This window comes from Lacerta agilis, chromosome Z (assembly GCF_009819535.1).
Source record: "Lacerta agilis isolate rLacAgi1 chromosome Z, rLacAgi1.pri, whole genome shotgun sequence".
NCBI classification, from domain to species: Eukaryota; Metazoa; Chordata; class Lepidosauria; order Squamata; family Lacertidae; genus Lacerta; species Lacerta agilis.
In genome coordinates, this window is record NC_046331.1 from 3,526,281 (window position 1) to 3,552,590 (window position 26,310).

Genomic DNA, 26,310 nt, shown 5'->3' on the forward strand with positions numbered 1-26,310 from the left:
CCCCGTGGAGTGTCCTGCCCTGGCTGGCCCCACCCTGGCGGGTAGCTGGCCCCGCCCCTGGACTCAGGGCACACGCGCCACCCCAGGCACCAGTTGGCTTGCTCCACCACTGGTAACGTGCTCCATTCATCGGGTACCTGGAGTGTGGTCTTCAGTTGTCACCTGTAGCCATGGATGTAATGCAGATGGGGAGGTTAATGTAGGTTAGAGTGAAATGGCAATGGAATGCAAAATGTACAGCCTGCAAGAATTGAGTTAGAGTTTACATGCACGCAAAAGGACCCTTCAACAGTAGCAGTAATTGGTGATGGCACAATCATCATAGCAGTGCTGATTAAAGCGATAACACAACTGGAGCTTAAATGTTTGCAAAGCAAGCAGAAGTAGACAAAGATAGGAAGCACTCCTATATAGAGCCAGACCATTGGCCCGGCTATTGCAATAATGTCCATACTAACTGGCAGTGCCTTTCCTGGATTTCAGACAGGATTCTGTGCCAGGATGTTGGTGGGGATCGAACCTGAGACCCTCTGCACGCAAAGCTGTTGCTCTGCCACTCAGCTATGGCCCTCCCCAGAGAACGTTTCTTCACCTAGGCATTCCTTCTCTGCTTCTTCCTCAAGCAACACAGTCTGAAGGCTTCTTGGGCAGGCACAAGCCTCTGCTCACACTCCCTTGCAGAATTAGAGTGAATAATAACACATTGCTGGCATCACACACCCCATAATACTTGATAATTGGTCCAAGTAATTACTGCATCTTCCCACTCCCTCCCTGGTTCTGTTTCAGATACCTTCTCTGCCCAAAAGTGTGACTACTAGCATCCTGCAGGAATTACCTCTTTATCTTTTTCTTCTTTTACCAGAGTTCCCATATCAAGAAAGAAGATTCCACCTAAACATTAGGAAGAACTTCCTGACAGTGAGAGCTGTTTGACAGTGGAATTTGCTGCCAAGGAGTGTGGTGGAGTCTCCTTCTTTGGAGGTCTTTAAGCAGAGGCTTGACAGCCATCTGTAAGGAATGCTTTGATGGTGTTTCCTGCTTTGGCAGGGGGTTCGACTGGATGGCCCTTGTGGTCTCTTCCAACTCTATGATTCTATGATTCTAACTACTGGAACATCTTCCCTCTCTCTGACCAGACTCTCTTTGCTCTGGATTTCCTCATGTTGGTAGGAATTTTCTGAACACCTTTGTGAACACTGACAATGTTCACTGGTCAGCCAGCCACCCAGCTAGTAAACTTTAACCTTCTATCAACATCAACAATCAATATCTTGAGCACATCTCACTTGGGATAGCTCTGTCAGTAAAGCATGAGACACTTAGGACTTAGCCACACTCATCAATTATATCGTTATAACTGAGCTATGTGACAACAGACAGTGCTGCAGAGCAGTGATCCATTGCCAATGTGATTTTGCATTGAGAGCTTTTATAGTGGTTTTTTTTTTTTTTGCTTTTTAAAAATCAGTGTATATCCAACTTAACTCTCAGGGTTGTGGGTTCAAGCCCCATGTTGGGTGAAAGATTCCAATTCTACAAGTCTATGAATCTAGTAATCTAATGGGTCATTAAAAGGTAAAGGTAAAGGGACCCTTGACCATTAGGTCCAGTCGTGTCCGACTCTGGGGTTGCAGTGCTCATCTTGCTTTACTGGTTGAGGGAGCCGGCGTACAGCTTCTGGGTCATGTGGCCAGCATGACTAAGCCGCTTCTGTCGAACCAGAGCTGCGCATGGAAACGCCGTTTACCTTCCCGCCGGAGCGGTACCTATTTATCTACTTGCACTTTGACGTGCTTTTGAACTGCTAGGTTGGCAGGAGCTGGGACCGAGCAATGGGAGCTCACCCCGTTGTGGGGATTCAAACCGCTGACCTTCTGATCGGCAAGCCCTAGGCTCTGTGGTTTAACCCACAGTGCCACCCACGTCCCTTATGGGTCATTAGGTAAGCCAAATTAAAATGGGTACCTGCTTGCCCTAGTTGTACCACTGAACATAACCAAACTTAAAATACCCCAACAAATTATTATCCATCCAGTATGTGGATGCAAAGTTCCATCACTCTACATATGGCGAGGTGAGAACTGGGACCCTGCGTGGATATGCCCTACTCAAAACCCTCTCTTCCAATGGGAAAGGGACAAAGCAGGTGCCCCCACCTCCAGAGGTGGATTTAGGGGAGTGTGACTGGTTCGCTTGCACTGGATGAGCTAAGAGGGCACCGCAGGAGGTGCCACAACAATGCTGAACACCTGAAGGTGAGATGCAGAGGAGGGGCGATGAATTTTGGCATTGCACAGGATGCCGCTGAAATTTTAAAGCCCAAAGTCCTCCACTGCCCAACCTGGCTGCAGTGACCTGGCAGGACAATAGACACAGTAGTGTCTCCAGGAATGACACGTGTGGAAGCTGTCCTGACACAGCTGTTGTTTCTCTGAATATGGTGGTGTGGATGCAAGGCCAAGGACAGCCCGGCTTCCCTAGAAGGGTTGCTCCCACGAATCCAGCATTGCAGCCCCATTCTCTATGCCATCCCATCCCTGCCAGGTAAGCAACAGTGTCTCCAATACCAGGAGGGTGACTCTGCCTTGCCACTATTGTGTGGCTTGGTCAGCGGATCTGCTTCCCATGCCCCCCCCATTAAGTGACCCCTGTCTTATATAAAATAGGATCTTTACACAACCCTTATGATTGGTCTTTCCTTTCTCTGGCTCTGAGGAGCCTGCCCTGTGTGTTCCTGAATGAGTCACTGTTCTGCATTTGATGTCCATTTGGTAGGAGCACTCTGAATACTTTGGGGCACACTGGCAATGTTCACTGGCCAGCTGGCCAGTAAATTCTTAAATTCTTCTCACACCACCATCAATTATTTAATGAATGTATTGGCACATACCTAAATCTGCACCCGAGACCCTCTTTGCAGATGCTTACACCTGCTGAACCTCCACATTATTTAAAGAAGACAGATTTACCATTAGAATGGCTATCTGTCCCCTAACATTGCAACTCTGCACTTCAAAGGCCAACAAAAAGCAATAGTTACAGGTAGGTAGTCGTGTTGGTCTGCCATAGTCAAAACAAAATAAAATAAAAAATCCCTTCCAGTAGCACCTTAGAGACCAACTAAGTTTGTTCTTGGTATGAGCTTTCGTGTGCATGCACAATTCTTCAGCAAGAGGATCGCTAAGTGGGTGCCTTCTCCACAATGGGCAGGTTGGCAGGAATCAAAGCTTGATGGATCATCGGATGCTTGCCTTCACAACATAGGAAGTATTTGGTTGCCTCCCACCCTAGTCCTCCTGCTCAGAGGATTTGGTTAGGCCATGTGCAGGTGTAATTTAATATAATGAACACTCGCATTATTAAATATTCTGAGACAGGGCAACAGCTCTCCATACATACTGGTTTTATCTGGCTGAGCTCTGCCCAAAATAAACACGTTTAAAGTAATTCCAGCAGGCCTGCTCTGAGAATTCTTTATGCCAGGACGCTTGCTTGCCGCCTTTCAACTGGGGCTGGATTCCCGCTTCTCCTCACCCCAGAATCTCTCCTCCCCACATCACCACCCTTTAAAGTGCTTAATGCAACAATGAGCGAGGATGGAGGTGGGTTTGAGGTAAGTAGCTCTAAGGCTTAATCCTTTGTTTGCTGCTGCTGCTGCTGCTGCTACTGCAGGTTCCCCCTTTACTTGTCACTCTGGACGCACAATGCAGGCAACTCCGCCACCTCTACATAAGCATGTTGGAGAATATACATAGAGCGAGAGAGGCGCGGAGGGTGGAGAGAGAAGAGCTTGCGCACCCGAGCATTCCCCCGATTGGCTGGGCGATGCACAAAGACTCGGAGAGTCGCCATGGTCACGTGCCCCTGGTGGCTTCTCATTGGATCCCGCGCACGCCTGTTTCTCTCTCTCTCTCTCTCTCTCTCTCTCTCTCTCTCTCTCTCTCTCTCTCTCTCTCCCCCCCACCCCCGCCTCTCTCTTTCCACTTTGTGCGGTTGCTGCTGATGTGAAAGGAGGAGGAGGAGGAGGAGGAGGGAGAAGGAGTGGATCCTGCCGCGGGAGAAAAAGCAAGGGGTAGTGGGGGACAAAAATATATATACAAAAAAGGGAGGGAGGGTAGAAGGAGAAGGAACTCGGCTGCTTGACAACGCGGAAAGGAGGAGGAGGAGGTGGGGGGGGGACAATGCCATGGTGCTCTCTGCAAGCCGGTTCTGTGCCACCGCCAGTCCGGGCGTAGGAGCGCAAAGAGACACCCGGCAGCCGCAGGCGCCGCCTCCTGGGAAGCGAGAGTCTCTGCGGGGGGGTTGTTGGTTGTCAATGGCTGGCTGACCCCCCCTCCCCCCAATCCCCCGATCACCGTTGTCACCGGCGGTCACCGCCGCGCGGGCAAGCGGCTCCCGGCGCGGCTGAATGAGTGGGCGAGTGAATGGCTAGCTGGCCAGGCGGATGGAGGGATGCGGGAGACCCTGCGCGGCAACATCATCATGAGGACCTCGCCGCGCCGCCACTGCGACCTCGGCCGGCTCTCCCAGCTGCTGCTGCTGCTCCTGCCCCTCTGCTTCACGTGCGCGCTGGCCCTTGACTCGGGGCCGCGGAGCGCCACCGCCGGGCCAGCAGCAGCCGCAGGAGGAGGAGGAGGAGGCGGCGGCGGCTCCGGCTCCGACGGAGGGTCCATAGCAGCGGCATCGCCTGGGGGAGAGGTGCGCTCCGGTGCGGGAGCCGAAACGTCGCCTCTGCGCCTCTCACCTTCGCCGGCTCCTACTCCTCTTCCCCGATCCTCTCTTCTCCTTCCCCCGCCGCCTCCTCTTTCGCCCTCGCCCACCACCCCGCAGCAAAACGGGGGCGAGGAGGAGGAGGAGGAAGAAGAAGGGAACGATCTTGGTTCCTGGGCGGCGGCGGCAGAAGCAGGCAACGTAACTGGGATCCAGCCCACCTTGGCGCCCCCCGATGACCCCCCAACCAAGCCTGCTGCTACTGCGGGAGCACAAGGAGGCAGCCCTTCAGGCTCCGAGGGGCCCGGCTCCGAGGCGCCCAGCCCCGGCAACGCCGCCTCGGCAGTAGGCGCGGCGTCCTCGCTGGTTCCGCCGGCTCCTTCTCCAGCCTCGGCGTCCGCGGCTCCCCAAGAACCGACCCTCAGCGTCTGGTCCAGCAGCGTCCCCACCGCCGAGTCTTCGTCGCCTTCCGAGGAGGAAGAGAAAGAAGATCTGGTGGCCCATAGTGGGATAGGTGAGTGGACGTAGGTCGTTTGCGGGTGACACATGCACATGCTAAAAAACAAAGGCGTTTTGTATGCGGAGAACTTACACTCAGAAGAGACTCGTCGGGATGAATGCGCACGACTAACTTAGGCCAGTCCATGCCCATGGGTCTATTCTGAGTAGTACCTCCTTGAACACAGCCAGTGCCATATTTATTTAAGTTAATTCATAAGTCAGTTTTATCTTGGAAGTCCAAGGGTCCAATGTAGATGTGGTTCCCAGGTAACCTTACCTATCCAGCTTCGGCAAAGACACCTAGTCTGATATTGCAGAGCGCAGTAAAATAGTAGGAAATCATTAGGGAGCCCCAGCTGTGTAGGAAGGTTGCAAGGTTTGGCGCTGGTTTTTAACTAAGGGTGAAAGCCAAGGTGGGGGGGGGGTAGATTATTGCTGGTGTGGAGAAAGTGGCTGGAGAGGAAATGTTCTCATAATGCTAGAACCCAACAGGAAGATGAATTTTGGGAGATTCAGTATAGACAAAAACATTGACTTATTCTCAACAGTCAAACCATTGAATTGGCTCCCACATGAAGTAGTGATGTGGCCCACTGGCAGGTTCCAAAGAGGGGACAAGGCATGGAGGGGTAAAGCGATCCCAGGAGCCTCATAAGATGTCTTATATTGAGTCAAGCCATTGGACAATCTAGCTCTGTAATGCCAGTACTGAATGGCAGCAGCTGTCCAGGATTTCAGGCAGGGGACCAACCTGAGCAGGTAAAGCAGGTGCTGGCTTGCTGAGCTGCAGCTGTTCCCTCAGTGGCTACTCACTATGGTGGCTATGTTTTACCTCCACTGTCAGAGGCAGGCAAGGTGCCTCTGAATACCAGACGACACCAGCAGAGGTCTCCTGCTCTCCTGTCCTCCTGGGGAAGAAGGATGCTGGATTAAGGCAGGCCTTTGGTCTGATCCAGCAGGGTTCTGCCCATGTCGTGTTGTCTGTGACTGCTCTGTGGATGCTCATTTAGAGATCGTGTCGTTACTTGTCTTGAGCCTCAAGGCTAGGGCAGGATAGAGGCAACCAAAGGAGGGGAGATGCCTTGATTTGCTTCCAAAGGCCCCAAGACCTTTATCGAAAGACATTCCTATGTGTGGACTAACATTTCAGGAAGGGGGGGGGGGCTCATGCACCCAACTAATCAGTCAAGATTTAACATTTGTGATCCCATCACAGTTGGCACCATATTATTAATGCCTCTAGTATTAATACTAGTAGTATTTGTATTAATGCCTCTAATATTAATACTAGTAGTATTTGTATTAATGCTACAATTATTACTTACTGGGTATGTGTCATTATTACTTCATTTCAACAATTTGGGTTCAATGTATCTTTCTACTAGTAGGCTTGGGATAGACCACTGTCCTCTGTTATTAATATTTATTGATTGTTGTAGAGACTATTGTTGTAGAGACTAGGGAATAAATTGTTGTCACCTCATATTAATATGTACTACAATGTGTTTCTTACTATTGATTATACCATTGGTTGTCAGTACCGGTACTTTTTTTGGGGAGGGGGTGTAATCTCTCTTTCTCCTCCTCATGCTCCTCATTGTCCTAAGCTAGGGATAAATGTTGGTCCCCTATTATGGGAGGAAGTTGCATTCTGTTTTGTTGTTGTTGTTGTTTTTTGACCAGTTCCTCAGGTAAGAGATCATTTTGTGGAATGATTTTTTTAAAAGATGCTCAAAATGGCAAAGACAGCAGCAGTTGTAGCAGCAGTTGAAAGCAAAGGAGAGTAAAATGAGACGTGGTTAAAAGAGGCATGGAGAGAAATGTCTTCTTTGTGGGTAATACATTGATGGTGTTTGCTTGATGTTGGCCTTTGTCCTTGTCTGTATTTTGAGGATTTGCATCATTGGCGGCATATTCTGGCTACTTCTAATGCCTGGTGGTCTCCAGATGTTTTGGAGAGCAGTCCCCATCAGACCCAGCCACTACTGGAGCTCTCGCCCAAAACATCTGTAGGATACCAGGTTAGTATAAAGGTTGCACTTAAAGCAGTTCTCCCTGTTCTGTTGCATTCCATGGCCTGGGGTAGGTGCAACTCATAAACACAAGTGCAAATATTGTGGGGTGTTTTTAAATGAATTGTTAGCTTGAGACATAAGGATGGCCTGAACATTAAATAAACTAAAACATTTAACAAACCCACTAGAGCTCCAGCAACCTAGTCAACCTTAATCAGCTAGATCAACCTCTTAAAAACCATTTTAGTGACTTAAAAGTTGGCCCTGGTTAATCAAAACAGTGTTCGTGTAATAGGTGGTATTCAACATTTTTAAGGGGAGTGGCCATTGCTGAGTGGTAGTGCATCTGCTTTGCATTTGAAAGGTTCCAGGTTCAGTCTCTGGTACCTCCAGATAGAAGTGGGGGAGACCCTCACCTGAAACCCTGGACAGCTGCTGCCTGTCCGTGTAGACGGTACTGAGCGAGTTGGACCATGGGTCTAGCTCTGTATAAGACAGTTTCCAATGGGTGATAGCCAATTAAGCTTTACTCAGAGTACACCCACTGACATTAATGAATATGACTAAGTTAGGTCCATTAATTGCAATGGGTCTGCTCTGGGTAGTATTCAGGGTGCCTCATTCTGCCTGCTGCCCAAATTTTGTGTGTGTCATACAGCAGGCAACACCTCTTCTGAGACATGTAACTGGGGGAAAAGTGCATCAGTCATCATGATGGTGACATTTTACACCCCCACTATCGGTGGCAGTGTGCCTCTGATACCAGTTTCTGGGAGTCACAGGTAGGGAGAGTTGCTGTTGCACCCATGCTTTGCTTGCATGAGTTGGCCTATGTGTGAACAGAGTAATGGACTAGGTGGACCCTTGGACTGATCCAGCAGGGCTCTGTTTATGTTCTTATAAAAATACATTGCCTTCCCTGCAGTAATGGAGCAATGCTAACTTCCCTTGTTGGGGAAGGGCTGAAGCTCAGGGGTAGGGCTTCTGCTTGGCATGCAGAAGGTCCCAGGTCCAGCCTTTGTCATTTGCAGGTAGGACTGGGAATGCTTCTCACCCAGAACCCTAGAAAGCTGCTGCCAGAGATTGTAGGCAATCCTGAGCTACATGGACTAATGCACCTTTTGAGAGGCCAAAATTTGGCACCCTCTGTTTCCCACCTTCTGTCCTGCTCAATTCACTCAGTGCCCAGTGTGGGGGAACCGGTTGCGCTGCCCTAAATCTGCCTCTGGCACAATCCTGAACGTGCTTACTCAGAAGCAAGCGGTGCTGAGTTTATAAGGACTTGATGCTCCCAGGTCATTGGGTGAAGGGTTGCAACCAAAATCTTGTTCTGCCAGGAGCCAGCTCTAATTCAAGCTGCCCAATTCTGTAGCAACATATTAGAAATGCTTCCTCAGTGGATTCTAGAACCAGAGAAATGTGTTTGTGTTTTAGGCTATAAGGACTTGCACAATGGGTTGTATGAAACAGAAGCAGCTGGAGAACTATATAATTTCTCTCTCTCTCTCTCTCTCTCTCTCTGTGTGTGTGTGTGTGTGTGTGTGAAAAAATGTTCTGCCATTCTCTGATTTTGTTATGATATTGATAACAGTATCACATCTTTTCATTAGTAATGCTTGACATAATAAAAGACCCTCTGACGTGTGCATGGCTGGATGTGGCTTAACTGTACACAAGAAAGGGTCATGTCCATTGCTCCACCCACGTTTTGCCTCTGGCCCTGCTCACTGCTGTCATGTGGCCTCTGGAAGTTTGCCCAAGAGGGAATGTGGCCCTCAGGCTGAAAATATCTCCCCATCCCCAAATGAAATGCTTCCAATACCTATTACAGTGGTGCCCCGCTAGACGAAAAAAATTCGTTCTACGAGTTTTTTCGTAGAGCGAATTTTTCGTCTAGCGAAGCGGCAATGGAGCGCGGAGGTTTTCGCGCCAAAATTTTTTTTTTTTGTCTTGCGAGGCAGCCTTCCGCTAGACGAATGCCTTCGTCTAGCGAGTTTTTCGTCTAGCGAGGCATTCGTCTAGCGGGGCACCACTGTAGTTCATATGGGGTTGAGGGAAGATCCTGCATCTCCCATTCCCACTGAAAAGAAAGCCTTGGACCTTGACTGTCTCACCCTGTGCTGGGGAGCAGAAGGTTCTGCAGACCAATGGAGAGGCTATTTGCATGGCACTTTTGACAGCTCCCAAGATACATTCCAGCTGCACAAATCCCAGGGAGCCAAGGTGGTGTGGTGGTTTGAAGGTCAGATTAGGGACCTGGGAGTGAGACCAGGGTTGAAATCCCCATTTGGCCATGAAGCACCCTTGGTGTGACCTTGGACCAGCTGGTTTTGACCTATAAAGCCTTAAATGGCTCAGGACCACAATACTTAAGTATCCAAGGATGTGGACAGGCTGCTTGGACGAGTGAAACCGACCACCTGTCTCCTTGATCCTTGCCCATCCAGGCTAATAAAAGCGAGCTGGGAAGGGCTGGACGATGGGCTCTGCGGGGTGGTGAATGCTTCCCTCTGTGAGAGAGCCTTCCTAGACCCACTGAAAGAGGTGGTTATTAAATCACTTCTTTTTAAAAAAACATATTTGGACCTGGCCAACTATCGCCCAGTCTCAAATCTTCCATTCTTGAGCAAGTTGATAAGCCTTCATTATGCACCATTAGGCGCCAGGCAAAAACCTTCATTTTTAACCACATGTTTGGTTAATTTGATTTACATCCTATGCCCTTTTAAAATGTGGTGTGTATTTTTTTTTGGGGGGGGGTTATTGGGTTGTTTTTATTTTGATTATGTATTTTGTGGTTTTATATTTTGATTTTATTCTGTGAACCGCCCTGAGACCTCCGTGTATAGGGCAGTATATTAATAATAATAATAATAATAATAATAATAATAATAATAATAATACTTTGTGAGCTTGCTATCACTAGATGTGGGGGCAGACCCTAGTTTAGGTGTCTTTACAAGGGGATTAGGCAACTTTACATAAGATGTGTCTATCAAGTGCTGGTGGTTCTTAAATGGCAAAGCCAAGCCTCCAGATTTAAAGGCAGTCTATCTCCAAGTGCCAGCTGCTGGAGGGTAAGAGCAAGCGAGGGCTGTGCCCTTCCTGTTCTGCTTGTGGGCTTTCTCAGAGACAGCTGGCTAGTGACTGATGGTAATAGGATGATGGAATAGATGGACCAGATTTTGCTGACCTGGTGGCCACCAGATATTCTGGGTGACGATTCCCATTGGCTGATAGGAGTTGTAGTCCAAAACATCTGGAGGGCTTCAGGCTGGTGAAGGCTCAGATAGACCCTTAGTCTGATCCTATGTTCTCTGTGGCCTCTTAAATGTATGCGTAAAAGAGGGGAATGGGAATTAGTAACTGGCTGCGGCCAAGCCATTTGCCCTTGAATTCAAGGAACCCAGCAGGTGCTCTGATACTGAGTCATGTCCGCAAGCTATTTGTTGAGTGATTTCCCCTCTTCCCCATACTGGCTCAGCTCATGTTCATGGAGACTGCTGGGCCAAGGAAAGCAAATAATTGCAAATCTTGTCTTGAGAAGTTTGAGAGGTTTAAGTGTGGCGGAAAAAGGAAGAGGTACATTTATTAAATCTGAATCCTGTTCTTATGCGGGCCTTGGAAATTGTCTGCCTTTCCAGGGGCTGGCCAGGTGCATACCTGCTTAGCTTCAGCGAAGCTGCAACAGCACCAGGTGTTCCTGGATTACTACTGCACCCAAGGTTAGGTTGCCAAGGCACCTTTGCAGATGGATTCTGAGCCAGTGAGTCAGTTCCAAAAATAGCCTCCACATGTCCTTAGCACCGGCAAGGCTGCAGCAGTGTCGGCTGCTCCCAAGTGAAAATTAAAAACCCCACGCGAAGCAATGAGGACACCCTGTTCAATAGCTGAGGCCCTTCTCTGGGTGCTGTTTATGAGTAGGGGTAGAAGTTGGTGACTCAAGAAGGTGCCTTTTCAGTGGTGGCTCCCTGTTTGTATAATACTCTCTCCAGAGAAGCATGCCTGGCATCTTTGTCTATTGGTGGGCACCACACAAAGAATATTTTTGTTTGCCCAGGTTTTGGCTCTTAATTTGGAGGGTAATCAGTTATGTTTGTTAGCTTCTTGACTCTGCTAATCTTTTCAGTGGAGTGAGCAGGATTTGCTATTTACATATTTATGGGTGACCGTTTTTAGATTTTTCTTTAAAATTAGATTTTGACTGTTTCATATGTTACCTATCTTGCTCTGCTTTTCTTTTCCTCCTCTTCAGTCTCTGTGTTGGCTTCCTAGAAACCAGCAGGGGAGGAGCATGGCTGAAAATTTACCACCTGCCATTGGCTCTGACTCTGCCTACTACTGGTGTTTTATAGAGGTAAAAACACGTGAAAGGGCGGAGGGTTTGGGCAGCCAAAAAGGAACATTTGATCTCGGGAGCTGCTTTTCCCAATATGTGATGCAAGATGGAAATGATACGCATTTCAAGCATTTTGTGCAACAGCAAATTCAATGTACCAGCATTGCGGCTTCTCAGACTTTTAAAGCCATCCAAGATAAGGAAGACAGTCTAATTCGACTATGGGGTTGCGGCGCTCATCTCGTTTTTCAGGCCAAGGGAGATGGCGTTTGCCCACAGACAGCTTTCCGGGTCATGTGGCCAGCATGACTAAACCGCTTCTGGCGCAATGGAACACCGTGACGAGCGCCTGAGTGCACGGAAACGCCATTTACCTTCCCACTGCAGCGATACCTATTTATCTACTTGCACTGGTGTGCTTTTGAACTGCTATGTTGACAGAAACTGGGACAGAGCAACGGGAGCTCACCCCATCGTGCAGATTCGAACTGCTGACCATCCAATCGGCAAGCCCAAGAGGCTCAGTGGTTTAGACCACAGCGCCACCTGCTCCCATATATATATATATATATATATATATATATATATATATATATATATACCACACACATACTGTATAATATTTGAAGGGATATATTCTCTACCTGCTCTGAGCATTACATAAGGCCATATGGGTAGAGGAACATCTTACTTTTCATCAGAAGCCTAGGAAATGACAGGTTCTGTATAGGATCATAACCAGATCGCAGTTCTCCACAAGAAGGGGAGAACGATGTGGATATCAGCTTACTTTGAAGCCTCAAGGGACCAAGTGATCAAGTGTGGGCCTTCAGGAATTTATCTCAATTTTAGATTTGTCCAGAATTGTGGGTGGGGAGCTGTCTTCTGGATCATACTGGCATGGGGATGCCATTGGCCAAGGGCTGGGAGGTGCTCTCTGGCATAGCTAATAAGAACATCAGAAGAGCCCTGCTGGATCAGGCCAAAGGCCCATCTAATCCAGCATCCCGTTCTCACAGTGGCCAGCCAGATGCACAAGCAGGACTTAGGCACAAGAACCCTCTCCCCTCCTTTGGTTTCCTGCAAGTGGTATCCGGAAGCATCAGTGCCTCGGACTGAAGAGCTGCCTTGTAGAAGAAGGGTTTAGCTTAGGACGTGTCTGGATTTCCTTTTGGAGCAATAAGTGGATCACCAGAACCCTCTGGTGAGTAAATAGGGTCTCTGGTAGCAAAGTTAGGACCTGAGACCCTGTCAGAGGTGAAGAGTATGTTGCTAGAAGGACCAGTGGTCATGACTTGGCGTAAGGCAGCTCCTCATACAACTTCAGCCAGCTTCCCCCAACCTGATGCCCTCCAAATGATTTTTATTCCCATTATCCCTGACTTTTGGACACGCCATGACTGATGGGAGTTGGAATCCGATAAAATCTGGAGAGGCACCATATTGTGGAAGGTTGCCCTAGGTCAAAAGGCATTCCTTTGCCATGCAAAGCAATAACTTTCAAGGCTTGTTCACATGTTACACTGTACACAGGTGCAAGTTGTACAAGTGTTTGCACAGTCTGTACATAATAGTTGAGCTGTGCAAGCATTTCCTACGCTCATTGAACATTACAGGAGAAGTATTTCAGTATGCAGCTTAACGATTCATGTATACAGATAGTATACTTGTTGAATGTAACATGGGAACAGCTCTACACACACACACACACACACACACACACACACAGTCTTATATAACATACATCTGTGCATTCACAAAGATGGAGGGCACAAGGAGAAGGGGACGACAGAAGATGAGATGGTTGGACAGTGTTCTCGAAGCTGCTAACATGAGTTTGGCCAAACTGCGAGAGGCAGTGAAGGATAGGCGTGCCTGGCGTGCTCTGGTCCATGGGGTCACGAAGAGTCGGACACGACTGAACGACTGAACAACAACAACGTGCATTCACACTTGATATTATGGTTCAGTAAGCCACTTGACCAACCTTGTAGTTCCCAGAGAATGTACATAGAGAATGAAAAAAAAGTGTGCATATATGTACACCTTGCAGTGAGCTGCACTTATGTCAATATTTTTCACCACCTGATTTCCATTGCAAAAGCATTTTGAAACATATTTAAGGAAATAACTTTGTAATGTGACAGGAAGCTCCCTGTTACACTTTAAAATTGTCTCTGCTGCCACCAGTAAGGATATCTCAGCAGCACAAGCATTTTCTTTCATTGATCTTGGTTGTTCCTGGGATTTATAACCTGCCTTTCATCAAAACGGCAACTGAAACCCACAAAGGGTTTCAGATAGCATTAACAGAATGAGAAAACACATCACCTGTTACTTAAATGATAGCAAAAAAAAGAGGCTAGGTGAAGGCATCTGGGAGGAGAGTTCCATAAGCTGGCAAAGAGCAGGGATCTACCAAAACGTTCACCAGTAGCTAGGTAAAAAGTGTATCTTTTGCTCTGGCCAGAACACAGAATCAAGAAGAGTCTCCTTCACCCTTAGGAACGTAGGAAGTTATACCACCCATCAGTCCATCCATCTAGCGATCACTCTTCGCGATTTCAGACTGGCAACATTCCCAGCGGCATCTGGAGATGCTGGGGACTGAGCTGCAGAGTTGGAAGGGGACCCCAAGGGTCACCTAGTGCAACCCCTTGCAATTTCAGGAATCTCAACAAAAGCATCTGTGACAGATGGCCAGCCAACCTCTCAGGTGCTCTACCACAGAGCCCGTGTGCCTGGAGAAATGCAAAGACTCTCTGAGTTTCTAGGGTGACTTCAGAAGCACATGGAAATGGCAGGGACACTCTCTGATAGCCTTTTCCAACATGCTGCAACTCAGATGTTTTGGACACCCAGTTGAAATCAGCCCCGGGCAACATAACCAATGGTCAGGAATTAAATTAAAAGCACAGGATGTGGAAGGTCCTTCTATGATCCTCACCTGTGCTTCTTGCTTCTTCCTGCAGTGGGTGGAAGCAAGGGTGTAGCTAGGATTTTTGTTGGGGTGGGCTGGGCAGAACGAACATGATTGGTCAGTTAGTTAAGTATTTCTATTGTTTTACTTGATGGGGGGCAGCTGCCCCCTATGCTCCCCCCCGGCTATGCCCATGGGTAGAAGCTCCCACCCCTGTCTTCAGCTGCGGAGGAGGCCACGGGTTTCTTTCTCACATCGTTGCGGGACATTGAGTTCAGTTTAAAGTTAGAAGACCACAAGTCCACGTTAAATACTGATTCAATTGTATTTTTATTGCTTCCTATTATTTCTCTTTTCAAATTTTATTCTCTTACCATTTGCACTTTGTGAGATGTGAATTGTTATATGGTGTGTGTGTGTTCAGTCATTCAGTTGTGTCCGACTCTTTGTGACCCCATGGACCAGAGCACGCCAGGCACGCCTATCCTTCACTGCCTCCCGCAGTTTGGCCAAACTCATGCTAGTTGCTTCGAGAACACTGTCCAACCATCTCATCCTCTGTCATCTCCTTCTCCTTGTGCCCTCCATCTTTCCCAACATCCGGGTCTTTTCCAGGGAGTCTTCTCTTCACATGAGGTGGCCGAAGTACTGGAGCCTCAACTTCAGGATCTGTCCTTCCAGTGAGCACTCAGGGCTGATTTCTTTGAGAATGGATAGGTTTGATCTTCTTGCAGTCCATGGGACTCTCAAGAGTCTCCTCCAGCACCATAATTCAAAAGCATCAATTCTTCGGCGATCAGTCTTCTTTATGGTCCAGCTCTCACTTCCATACATTACTACTGGGAAAATAAGTTATATGGTAGAACACGGTAAAGGAAGCTGTAGAAAAACAGTTAAAAACCATACAGCTTCTTCTAGCACAGCACATTGTGATTGCTGCAACAAGTAGAAAAGTCATGAAGTAATCCACCAAGTTCTTCAAGTTGGGGTGAGGTGGGGGTGGACAGCATTTGGGAACCACTGTGAAGTGCTACCATTCCAGCAGGTCTTTGCCTTGTGACAGTTCAGGTCTCTGTGTTTGTGCCAACAGTAGTCAGACAGATTATTCATCCAATGCAGAGGTTGGGGGGGGGTCCCTTCCCCCCATACATTGGCCTACAAGACTCAAGCGAGGGAGGAATTGAAATCGAAATATCAGTCGCATAAGCAGGAGCTGTTGACAGAGGCTAACACAGGAAACAGCACCTGTGGCGATGCTTGATCAAGGCAAAACTGGGAATCTGGATCTTTTAGCCGCCTTGTAACATATTGCCGTGGGACACGGGTGGCACTGTGGGTTAAACCACTGAGCCTAGGGCTTGCTGATCAGAAGGTCGGCGGTTCGAATCCCCACAACTGGGTGAGCTCCCGTTGCTCAGTCCCAGCTCCTGCCCACCTAGCAGTTTGAAAGCACGTCAAAAGTGCAAGTAGATAAATAGGTACCGCTCCAGCGGGAAGGTAAATGCATTTCCGTGCACTGCTTTGGTTCGCCAGAAGTGGCTTTGTCATGCTGGCCACATGACCCGGAAGCTGTACTCTGGCTCCCTCGGCCAGTAACACGAGATGAGCGCCGTAACCCCAGAGTCGGACAGGAGTGGACCTAATGGGTCAGGGGTCCCTTTCCCTTTAACATATTGCTACTGTCTCTGAGCTTTTTGCAGATGGCTCAAGCATGCTAGTGTGTAAATCATGGGGAACCTCAGGGCCCTCAGTCAGGTCTTTCCCCAGCCCACCGATGGTCTATTTACCACCCCTGCTTTTCTCCTTCCTCATGTGTCTTGGTCTGGCTGGGATGTGTCCTTGAACTCAGTCACCCTTTGTCTGGGGAGGGGGGATTGTGGGAAAAAACAGTGCACTGCACAAAAGTAAAATGTGTGTGTGTGTGTGTGGGGGGGGGGCCTTTCCTATGGCCCTGACGACCACTGGAATGTGTGTCCCGGAAGGATTGTGGCCCTTGGCTGAGAAAAGGTTTCCCATCCTTTATGCAAACCCAAGCAAGGTTGACACTCCCGAAAGTAACCGTTGAAGCTGCATGCTGTTTATGCAAGAGATTGTCTGTTTGAAACCTTAGAAACTTTCCGTTTCCATGACGCCACTGACTGTCTCATTGGCCTTGGCCAAGGTGCTTTACTTCCTGTTTCATTTGCCACATCACCTCATCCTCACAACTCCCACCTGTTTAAGAGGATTCCCTGTCAAAGCTTGTGAAGCTCTTTGAAGTTTAGAAATGCAAATTATAATGATTAATGCTGGTTGGTCTCTCTTAGCTCTGCTGCCTCCCCAGGGCACCAGTGATGACTTGAGGATGTGAGGAGGGCACTTAAATGGTCCAGGTGGCCAGCTTCTGAAATTTTAGCCCAGCCTCAAGAGGAGTGGAGGTCACCACTGCTGAGATTAGGGGTGGTTTTGCAGTTCTCTGAATTTCTCTCCAGATTTTTTAATTTCAAATTATTTTGTTTTATTTTATTATGTGGTATGTCCACAGTTCTACATTCTTCCATTAACTACACAGAGACACACAGGGCTCCTCGCCTGCTCTGCCAACCCCAACTACCCCTTTTGCCAACTTCACACCTTTCCACCTCACCCAAAACCCACACAGCTCCTTCTGGCCTGGGCAACCCCCCCCCCCAGCTCCTGACATCCCTCCTGACACCCTCCTGCCATTCCTTCCACACACAGCCACCCTTGGCAGCATGTTTCACACACCCCCGACACCCCACCTCTTTCTACCCTTCCACAGCTATAGCTCCTTCCATTTTCTGCAGGCAAATTTAATGGTGGGGGGGGGGAGGTGCTTTGCTAGCGAACTGCTGACCTAGTGGGCAAAGGGTCTCCCTATCCACCCATTAAACTTCACTGCCAGCACATTCAATGGAAGAGGACAGGCACTTTGCACATCTTCTCCCCACCCCCCACATCTGCCATGGATGCTTTCTGCATTGCAGGGGGTTGGATTAGATGACCACCAGGGTCGCTTCCAACATTACAGTTCTATGATATTTTCTCTCTCTCTCTTACACACACACATTTCATACAAGGTGCTGTGCGTGCAGCTTAATCCGCGAGGATTGTTGGGGTGCAGCCACATTGTTAGGAAGGGTGAGTTTGTTGCACACCAGACAACAAATTAAAGGGCAGTGAATTGGCAGCTTGTTTTTTTTTTTTTTTTAACCACCACAGTGAGTTAGGCTGCTAGTTCTCACCAGCCTCAGGCACTAGGCTTGGTGTCTAAGAGATGAGCAGGTGGTGGGGTAGGGGGCTTGCCTTGCAAGCCAACCGGCCTCTGCCAGAAACCCCGGAGAGGCACTGCTATCAGTGCAGACAGCCTGGCTCAGTCTAAGGCACCTTCCTCTGGGCCACATACAGAACCCGGCTGGGCTGGCAGGTGAATCTTACTTCCACTCTGATGATGAGGCCATGTCCTCCTTCGCAAGGGCAGAAAGGATAGCTTAGCGGGTGACGAACTGCTAGAAGGGCAGATATAGCTCTGTCCTCTGAGCTGTCGCTGTTGCTCTAACACTCCCTTGCCGCTGCCCCCCCCGAAGCTGCTGCCTGAGGCTTCATTCTTCCTCATGGTAAGGCCTGCTCTGTCCCAAACCCGACAGTCAAGGATTTTGACCCATGACACCTTTAGTCCTTCTCTCACTTGCCTTCTGGGCAGACCTGGAGGGTTTTTTCCTACATGGAGGCCATCCGCCTTCAATGAATGCCAACCGTCCTGTTTTCTCTTGTGAAAACCGCCTGGTGTGGAATGCAACCAGCTTGGTTTCGATATAAAAGGTGTGGGCTCTGGTCGTCTATGCACAGGGGGTGGTCAGAATTGCAGGCCTCTCGCCAAGAATCCCAAGTTCCAGTGTTCGAAATTATCCAGGCGCCAGGGACGTTTTGTGACTGGCGCAGGTGCAATTGTGACCACGTGGAGGTCTCTGGGTGCCATGCTGGCGGCTGGGGAAAGCAGAATGCCACTTAGGACTCAGCTATATAGCTGCAAATAAAACGTTTTAAGTGTGTTGTAGAGTGCAATATACAAATGTGACACTAGATGGCGATGGTGAGCTATGGCAAATTCAACACTCCCCCCCCCCAATAACTTTTTAAAATGGATTTTCACAGCTTTTTATAGGTATGTAGATTCCACCCTAGAGAAGGATCTGAAATATTGTTTGAATTAGTTTTATTCTGGATTGTTTTATTGGCTGTTTTAATGTAAACCACCTTGAGATTTGGTCTTTAAAATATAAAGTGGTATAGCAATGGAGATTTGAATAAGAATCGCACGGGGGGCAGAGACAAGCTAGACATGATGACGGCAGCCTAGGTTTAAGGAGCCATTTGGTGATTGGGTTATATACCTGAGTTTCTAATGCTGCTACACTCATCGTATACGGCTGCTTCTTAGTTGGAGAGGGAAAAGGTGAGCACCCTTATTGAATAGCAGAGGTGGGGAATGTTTTTTTTTTCTGGGAGACCTTCCAGGGTCTGCATGCAAGTGGTGGGGTGGCGAGAAGTGAAAGAGCAAGAAGTGTAAATTTTGCTTTTGTATTGTAAATACAGTTGGCTAGTTTCTACACACACACACACACACACACACACACACACACACACACACGATCCTCCACCCAGGCAAGGAAGAGGCAGAATCAGAGTTCAAGGCAGACACAAACACTCAGGGAGGGTATTAAGTGAAGGGTGGGAGAGTCCTATGGGCCAGATAAACTTGGTGCCCACCCCCCACTTTTTGCCCCTGGGCTTGAGACTTCTCATCCCTGATTTACACCCTGTTGTTTGGATAAAATGGAGCTGGCTTTTTTTTTTTTAAATCATTTGTTTTGATTTATTTAAAGTGTTTATATACAGTGTTTCAAGGCAGCTTGGAGCAAATCACAATCTAAAACACACACGCGCATACACACACACTTATAAAATCCAGTATTTTGCAGGTGAAGTGTTTATTTATTAGATAATTAATCTCTCCCACCTTCATTATTGTTGTTTCCAGGGCTGCTGGCATCATATCTATTAATTTAATTATGGCATGTATACATCACCTTCTCTTCAAGGAGAACCAGTTTTATCCTCACAGCAACACATAAAGCCGTGAGAAACTGAGAGAGCTGCTGCCAGTCAGAGTGTACACTATTGAACAAGATGGACTAATGTTTACAAACATGCATACATACACTGTTCATAAAATGTTCATAAAAATGTATATATTTGTCAAAATAACATATAAAAGTGCATCATTTTATGATAAATTTCTCCCCACTCCCTCGCACTAAGTCCAAAGCATATTTGGATGGTGTGAAACTCCCAAGTGTGCCCCAAGTAGCCAGGCCTTCTTACTGCTGACCACGTTATCCAGAATGACGACCTTCCTGCAAACACGTGTAGCAGGTGATGCTCAGATATTAACACCAGCTTGGGGAAAAAATTACATCTTTCCCAGAAAACACATAATTTATCTTAGAAACTATTGTAAACTGCTAAAATCATTAGTAGGGTTGGAATAACACTTGTGGTTTCATGCTGAATTTTGGATATAATGGAGATGTAAAAGATTTGGATGCAGTAGGAAACAGTTAACAAAAGGACCCACAAAGGGGAGACGGGAAGTTTAGGAGATTTTTTGGAATCTTGTTTTTATGTTGATTGTTGGATAATTGATTGTAAAACTTTAAACTGAAAAACTAAATAGTTTTTTTTTAAGACCCCCAGCAGCTGTTAAAATGAAAAAGAAAAAAAAAATGAAAAAAAAACCTGCCTCTTTCCTGGGAAAGGGAAAGTTTTCCATGGTTTAAAATAGCTATGCCTGATACTTCAGAAACTTCAGATAGCAATATCTTTTCCTTGTGATAAAACGGAAAAGTCCTCTTGGGCCCAACCTATCTCAAGAGAGGGGCGGGGGCAGGGAATGTAGCAGAAGCAACATCAAGAGAGGTAAAAACAATTTACATAAGTGGAGCACAGCCTCATCTGTGGGGATAGTAAATCTAGGGCATACAAAAATGCCCAGTTAAGACCCCTAAAACACATTTGTGCCTTGGTAGCCAGAGGAACTGCAATATTTGGCATTTACCAGGGACAGCTCCTATTTTCAAGCAGGGATATTGACAGAAATACAAGGGGGAAAACCCAACCTGCGTAAGCAGAGCACAGCCTCCTTTGTGGGGATTAAAAAATTTGGGCATAAAACAAGGTCCCAGTAGAACTGCCAGTGTGTATTTATTCTCTTGGTGGTCAGAGAAACTTCAGCTTGTGGTATTTACCATGGGGAGGTAAATCTTTTGCAGGTTAATTACTGCTTGGGATATTATTACAGTGTTGTTGTTGTTGTTGTTGTTGTTGTTGTTGTTGTTGTTGTTGTTATGGGGATTAAACAGTAAATGTTGATGAATGTCATTTGAATTTCAGCAGCTAGTCCCTAAGAAGTAGAAGATCCACGGTGAGACTACAAGCATTCTGCTGTGCCACCCGGGCTTCCTTTTCTCTCAGACTGTTGGAAGTTCTGGTCTGTGGGAACTCAGATGTAGGTCTGTGCATGCGTGCATGTCCTGATCAACCCAGATTATGAGACAGGGAGTCTAGCAGAGAATCAGCTCTTTTGACCTGGTTCTGGTTGGTGGATCTCAGGGTTCCAGTGAAAAACAAAAAAAGAGCCTTTTGCCCACACCTGGACATACAGGTGTCCAACATCTGCCAGATTATCCACTTTATAAACATCCTGACCAGACATAGGGTCAAGGCAGGTCAGTGGTTGCAGCACCATGGAGAGCTCCAAGCAGGCAACTTGCTCCAACAAAGGTTCATGATGGTGAACTGAGACCTTGTTCATCTCTTCCACAGTCTCCCAAGGGCCTGAATTTTCTGGTTCCTAAAGGGCCAGCTCCATTGCATGGAAGATGGTTGCTTCTTTGCCCTTTTGAGAGCTCTGCCTGGCGTGCTTACTGTGCTGTCAGGTGGGACTCAATTCCTCGGATGAGCCAAGCTCAAGTGTAGGCATCTGTGATGGTCCTGATTGAGGATTCTGGCCACCAGTCTGTGGTCCTGTGGGTTTCGAACCATGAGCACTAGGGGGTGGGGCTGGATTCAGGGGGTGCTTGTCAAAGTGCCCTCTGGAGAACCCGTTACAGGGGTGAGGAACCTTGCTCAGTCTAGGGGCCACATTCCCTTCTGGGCAACCTCCTGTGGGTTACATGCCAGGGGTAAAAGTAGGTGGAGCAATGAATGTAAACTGTACCTTGCACAGTAGGCTAGTTTCTACACACAGCCCTCTCTATATTCTATCCAAGCAAGCAAGCAAGCAAGCAAGCAGGAGGCACTATCAGTGTTCAAGACATATTCCACCCAGGCAAAATGTGTGCCCTGGAGAGAATTCTAAGGGTCAGGGAGAGAGGCCCTGGTGTTTCCTATCCCTGCCTTGTTATATGAGCTGGCCAGCTCTTCCATTTATGATCCACCAGATCAGCCAGACCAGGCCTTGCCAGGGTGATGAGGTCCTGCCACCTGCCCAAAGTGGCCATGCACAGAAGCCCCATCCCCTTTCCCAGTTTTGGAACTGAATTTCCACCCCTCTTGTCTTACATTTCCATTTTCCTGACTGTGGCTGGGGTCAAATGAGATTTGCCCAGAGGGCACACACACACACACACACACACACACACAGAGGAAAATGGAAATGTAAGACAAGAGGGGTGGGAATTTCTGCCCCCCACCCATTAAAAACAACCTCCAAATTAGGTGTGGGAAAACACTTCCAGCTGTGGGGTCTGCCACTGGTGGGCAGGGCCAGAGATGAAAGTGAGTGGAATGTTGGCGTAAGCATGCAAGGCAACAGATGGCACATTTGTAAAGTAGCCATACTTCTCTCATACACCTCCATCCAGGCACACAATAGGCATTATCACAGTCAAGGCACATATCCCAGCCAGGTAAACCCACTCAAGAAGGGTGCAACATAGAGCAGTGAGGGCACAACCTGGGAAGAATCCTGAGGTCTAGGTAGAGAGGAATGGGGGGCTGCATTTGGACCTAGGGGCTGAAATTCCCCATTCCTGCTGTCAGCAGTGCCTAGAAAGCAGCTTCCAAATCTCAGGGGGACTTTATAGCCAGCCTCCAGTCCAGTGCAAGGAATTGGGATTGTGTGCCTCTGTGTGTGTGTGTGTGTGTGTGTGGTGGTTAGGAGAGAAAAGAAATGAATCACCCACGTCACATTTAATGGCATAGAAATCTCTATGGCATTCAGCAGAAAAGAAATGTAGCCCTGAAACAATCAACCAGATTTGGAAAGATCGAAACAGCCCTGGGTGCATTCATGCGATGTCAGTGTGTTTGCATGGGACATTGTTTGCAGACAGCAACATGCAATGTTAGCAGAAAGTCTGATCAGCCAGCCTCCCCCCGCCCCCAAATCAGGCAGAATGTGACTGTTTTGTTTTTGGGTGCTGTCCAATCCAATATTGCCCTTAGGATCATGCCGCATGTTACCAAATTCCCATTTGGAAGGTAGGTTTAACCAACAGATATGACAGGCCTACTTGCTTATCCATCTTATTGTTACATGCAAGATGATTCTCTACCTCAGGATTCAGGAATGGCTTTTAGCTCAGTGACAGCATGTGTGCTTTGCATGCAGAAGGTTCTATGTCCACTCGTTAGCATCTCCAGGTAATTCTAGAAAAACACTCTGCCTGAAACCCTGGAGAGCCTTTGGTCCAAGGGTGGTTTAACAGTCAGTTCTTCCTCCCAGGGAATTCTGGGGATTGTAGCTCTGTGAGCACTTTTAGCACCTTAACCCAACCATGGTTCCCAGGAGGGTTTTTGTTTTTTTTTGGAGGGGGGGGGAACCATGATATGATACTGCTTTAAATTTTTGATGCAGATGGTGCCAACATTAGAATCCACCTTCCTGACCACTGGCCAGGCTCACTATTGCTGGTGGGAGTTTGAATCCATCAACATCTGGAGGGCCACAGGTTCCCTTGCCCCTGTCTTAATATGAGCAGTAAAAGTTTGTCAATATAATGACAGTTATTTAAAAAACAGATTGAAAGAAGTATATCTTAAGGGGGTTGAGCAAACAACCAGGGGTGGGACTTGTGGCAATGACAAGGAACTGCCTAATGTCAGTGGGTTGCTAACAGTACATCGGGACAGGAATTGCAAAAATTGTCTTTCCTAAATTGCTTCAGTTTCAAACCAGCAATGTCCTTTTGCCTCTGCTAACCGTAAAAGTTAGGAGTGGGTTGGGGTTAATTAGGTTGAGATCCAGAGCTAAGGATGTGTCAATGGCCTTAGACTCAGTCCCCTTCCCATATGGGGTTTGTGGTCATTGGCCTGTTTTACAGGGCTGCCAGAAGGGTCACTGAGGTAATATCTGTTTAAAGCAGCTTTTGCACATGTTGGAAAAAGCAGGGAAGATATTTCAGAATCTGATGCTTCTGGTGGTTAAAAAAATTTCCCATTCTTTCTTAACTTCCAGTATGTCAACACTGACTTAAACGGTTCTCATCTGCTTGGAAGCTTACTAATCTATCTACTTCTTCTATTCTCTCTAAACCAGGGTGAGAACTTGATGGAGGTTCTAGGTGACATGTTTTTTTGAGGATTCACCCTGTTTTGTTTGCATGGGAATTAGACAGCATTGGTTATTTTATGGGAATTCATCATGATTTGTTTTTGGAGAGGTTAGATGACGTTCCGTCAAAGCAAGTGTTATCATGAACTTCCAGTGCACACACCCACACACACCCATCACTTTCCTTATGGCAAAAATGTACAGGCCAGTGTCAGTGGCGTAGCTAGCCTCTGTGCTGCTGGGGGCGGCGGCAGCGCAGAGGCACCCCCCTGGGGGAGGAGCACGACGCGTGCGTCGTGATGTCATCATGACGTCACGATGCACGTGTATGCAGAAAGGGGGGATTTCCCCCTTTCCGAGGCTTTTTTCGGCGGGGGGTGGTGGCCAGCTAGGAGGGGGGGACAAGCGTGACACACACCCCTCGCTGGTTGGCCCCCCCGCCGAAAAAAAGCGGCGGAAAGGGCAAAAAGAAGCAGAGCAAGCGCTTGAATGCGCCTGTTCTGCTTCCTTTCCCCGCCCCCCAGCGGTTTTTTTCGGCGGGGGGTGGTGGCCAGCGAGGAAGGGGTGACAGGTTTGACACACCCCCTCACTGGTCGCCCCCCCCTGCCGAAAAATAGCCGCTGGAAGGGGGAAAAGGCGACATGCCCTCCCCCGTTTGGGTCCGCCCGGCGGGGCGGGGTGGAAAGGGCCGGTCAAAGTGTCACCCCCCTCCCCTTGACCTAGGGGCGGCCCGCCCCCCCCGCCACGCCCCTGGCCAGTGTGGTGTAGTAATCAGAGTGCTGGATGGGCATCTGGGAGAATAGTGTTCAAATCCCTGCTACCCTCCTCAGCCATGAAGCTCACTGGGCCAGTTGCTGTTTCTCGGCTTAGCCTCCCTCACAAGGTTGTTGTGAGGATAAAGCGGGGTGGGTGTGGGGCAAAATGTCCATGTGAGGCCAGCAGGTGGAAAGTGCCTTGAGTCAGTATATTTTCCAGCCTCTATGTCAGAATATGTCCCATGCGGAAACGTGAGCCCTTCTCATATGCCCTAGAAATTTTTTCCTTCTGCTTCTGTGGGCACCTAGACATCCCTTTCAGCCGTTTCAAACAAAACACCTTTAGCACTGCAGTCAGTGTCCTCAAGGCACTTTCCACCTGCTGGCCTCACAAGAAGATTATCCATGTATCAGGAAAGGTTGTATAAATGTAATAATCGAAAATAAATTCCGGGATGGAGAGAAAATTTCAACTCCTTGTCACCCTCACCAGAGGGCAATGTAATACTAGCCATGGCAAGGGTGGTGACTGGAATTATGGGACATATTTTATCATATATGCTAATAGTTAAGTTTCCCGCATGTGGATCATTACGTGGACAACATGGCACCTGCCACACACATACCACAGGGGAGATGTCAGATGTACAAACAACTTTTTTTTTTAAGCCCCAAGCATAGAGGACCCCCCCCCCCAAAAAACAGCCAATGAGGGTTGGCCATGCTCGATAGAATGCTGGCTGGTTTTATTTTCGGCAGGTTGTGACGGAGGAGGAAAAATAAAGCTACAATTGGAATAGAGTATCCTGGAAAAGAGTATGGCTGGCTGGAACCTTGACCAGGAGTACTCTGGTACTTAAAGCAGCTCCCACTTGTATGTTCAGATGTCCCTTTTCACTGCAGAAGGCTCCTCTATTTCAGACACAGGAAGATTTTGGGTGCCCTGGTGGTATTTGAAACATGCGCTTGAAAACCATCCCTCCTCCTCCTCCTCCTCCACCTGCATTATCAGTCAGCTATAGGTCAACCAGTCAGACTTCCTTCACCAACTCCTTTCCCCTGTTTTAACTCTGTTGCATCCAGCCCAGGCATATTTTTATTGACATCTGTGCTTTGACTACTGCCTGCCTGATATTAATTAATAACATCACTGAGACTCTGTGTTTTCGTCCTGTATTATTTATGGAAACGGCACCATGTAATGCTGCACAGCTGATTAATGCCACATGCATTTTTAATATACTCTTCTTCTTTTTTTAAGTTGTGTGATCTCTGCTAAGTGTGTGTGCTGTGTGTTTTGTCATCATTGATGTTCCTGGTTTGTTCCACAACTTAAACCTTTAGTTGAACAGCTCCCTTTAAGCAGTTCTCCCTCCCTTCTCTGAGCAAACTTTAATCCATTTTTCAGTATTCAGGCCTCTCTCATTGTTTCTGTCATTTTTAATAGTCAG

General features: G+C 47.8%; 1 protein-coding gene across 1 annotated transcript in view; it reads left to right on the plus strand.

Annotated features, from left to right (window-relative positions):
- The first annotated feature begins 4,171 nt into the window (after positions 1-4,171).
- The window catches only part of MEGF9 (multiple EGF like domains 9), a 70,051-nt gene continuing 47,912 nt past the window's right edge, over positions 4,172-26,310 (plus strand). The window contains exon 1 of the mRNA XM_033137732.1: positions 4,172-5,227. Within this exon, the coding sequence (XP_032993623.1) occupies positions 4,456-5,227 (772 nt within the window). The 5' untranslated portion in view covers positions 4,172-4,455. The remainder of the gene's footprint in view (positions 5,228-26,310) is intronic.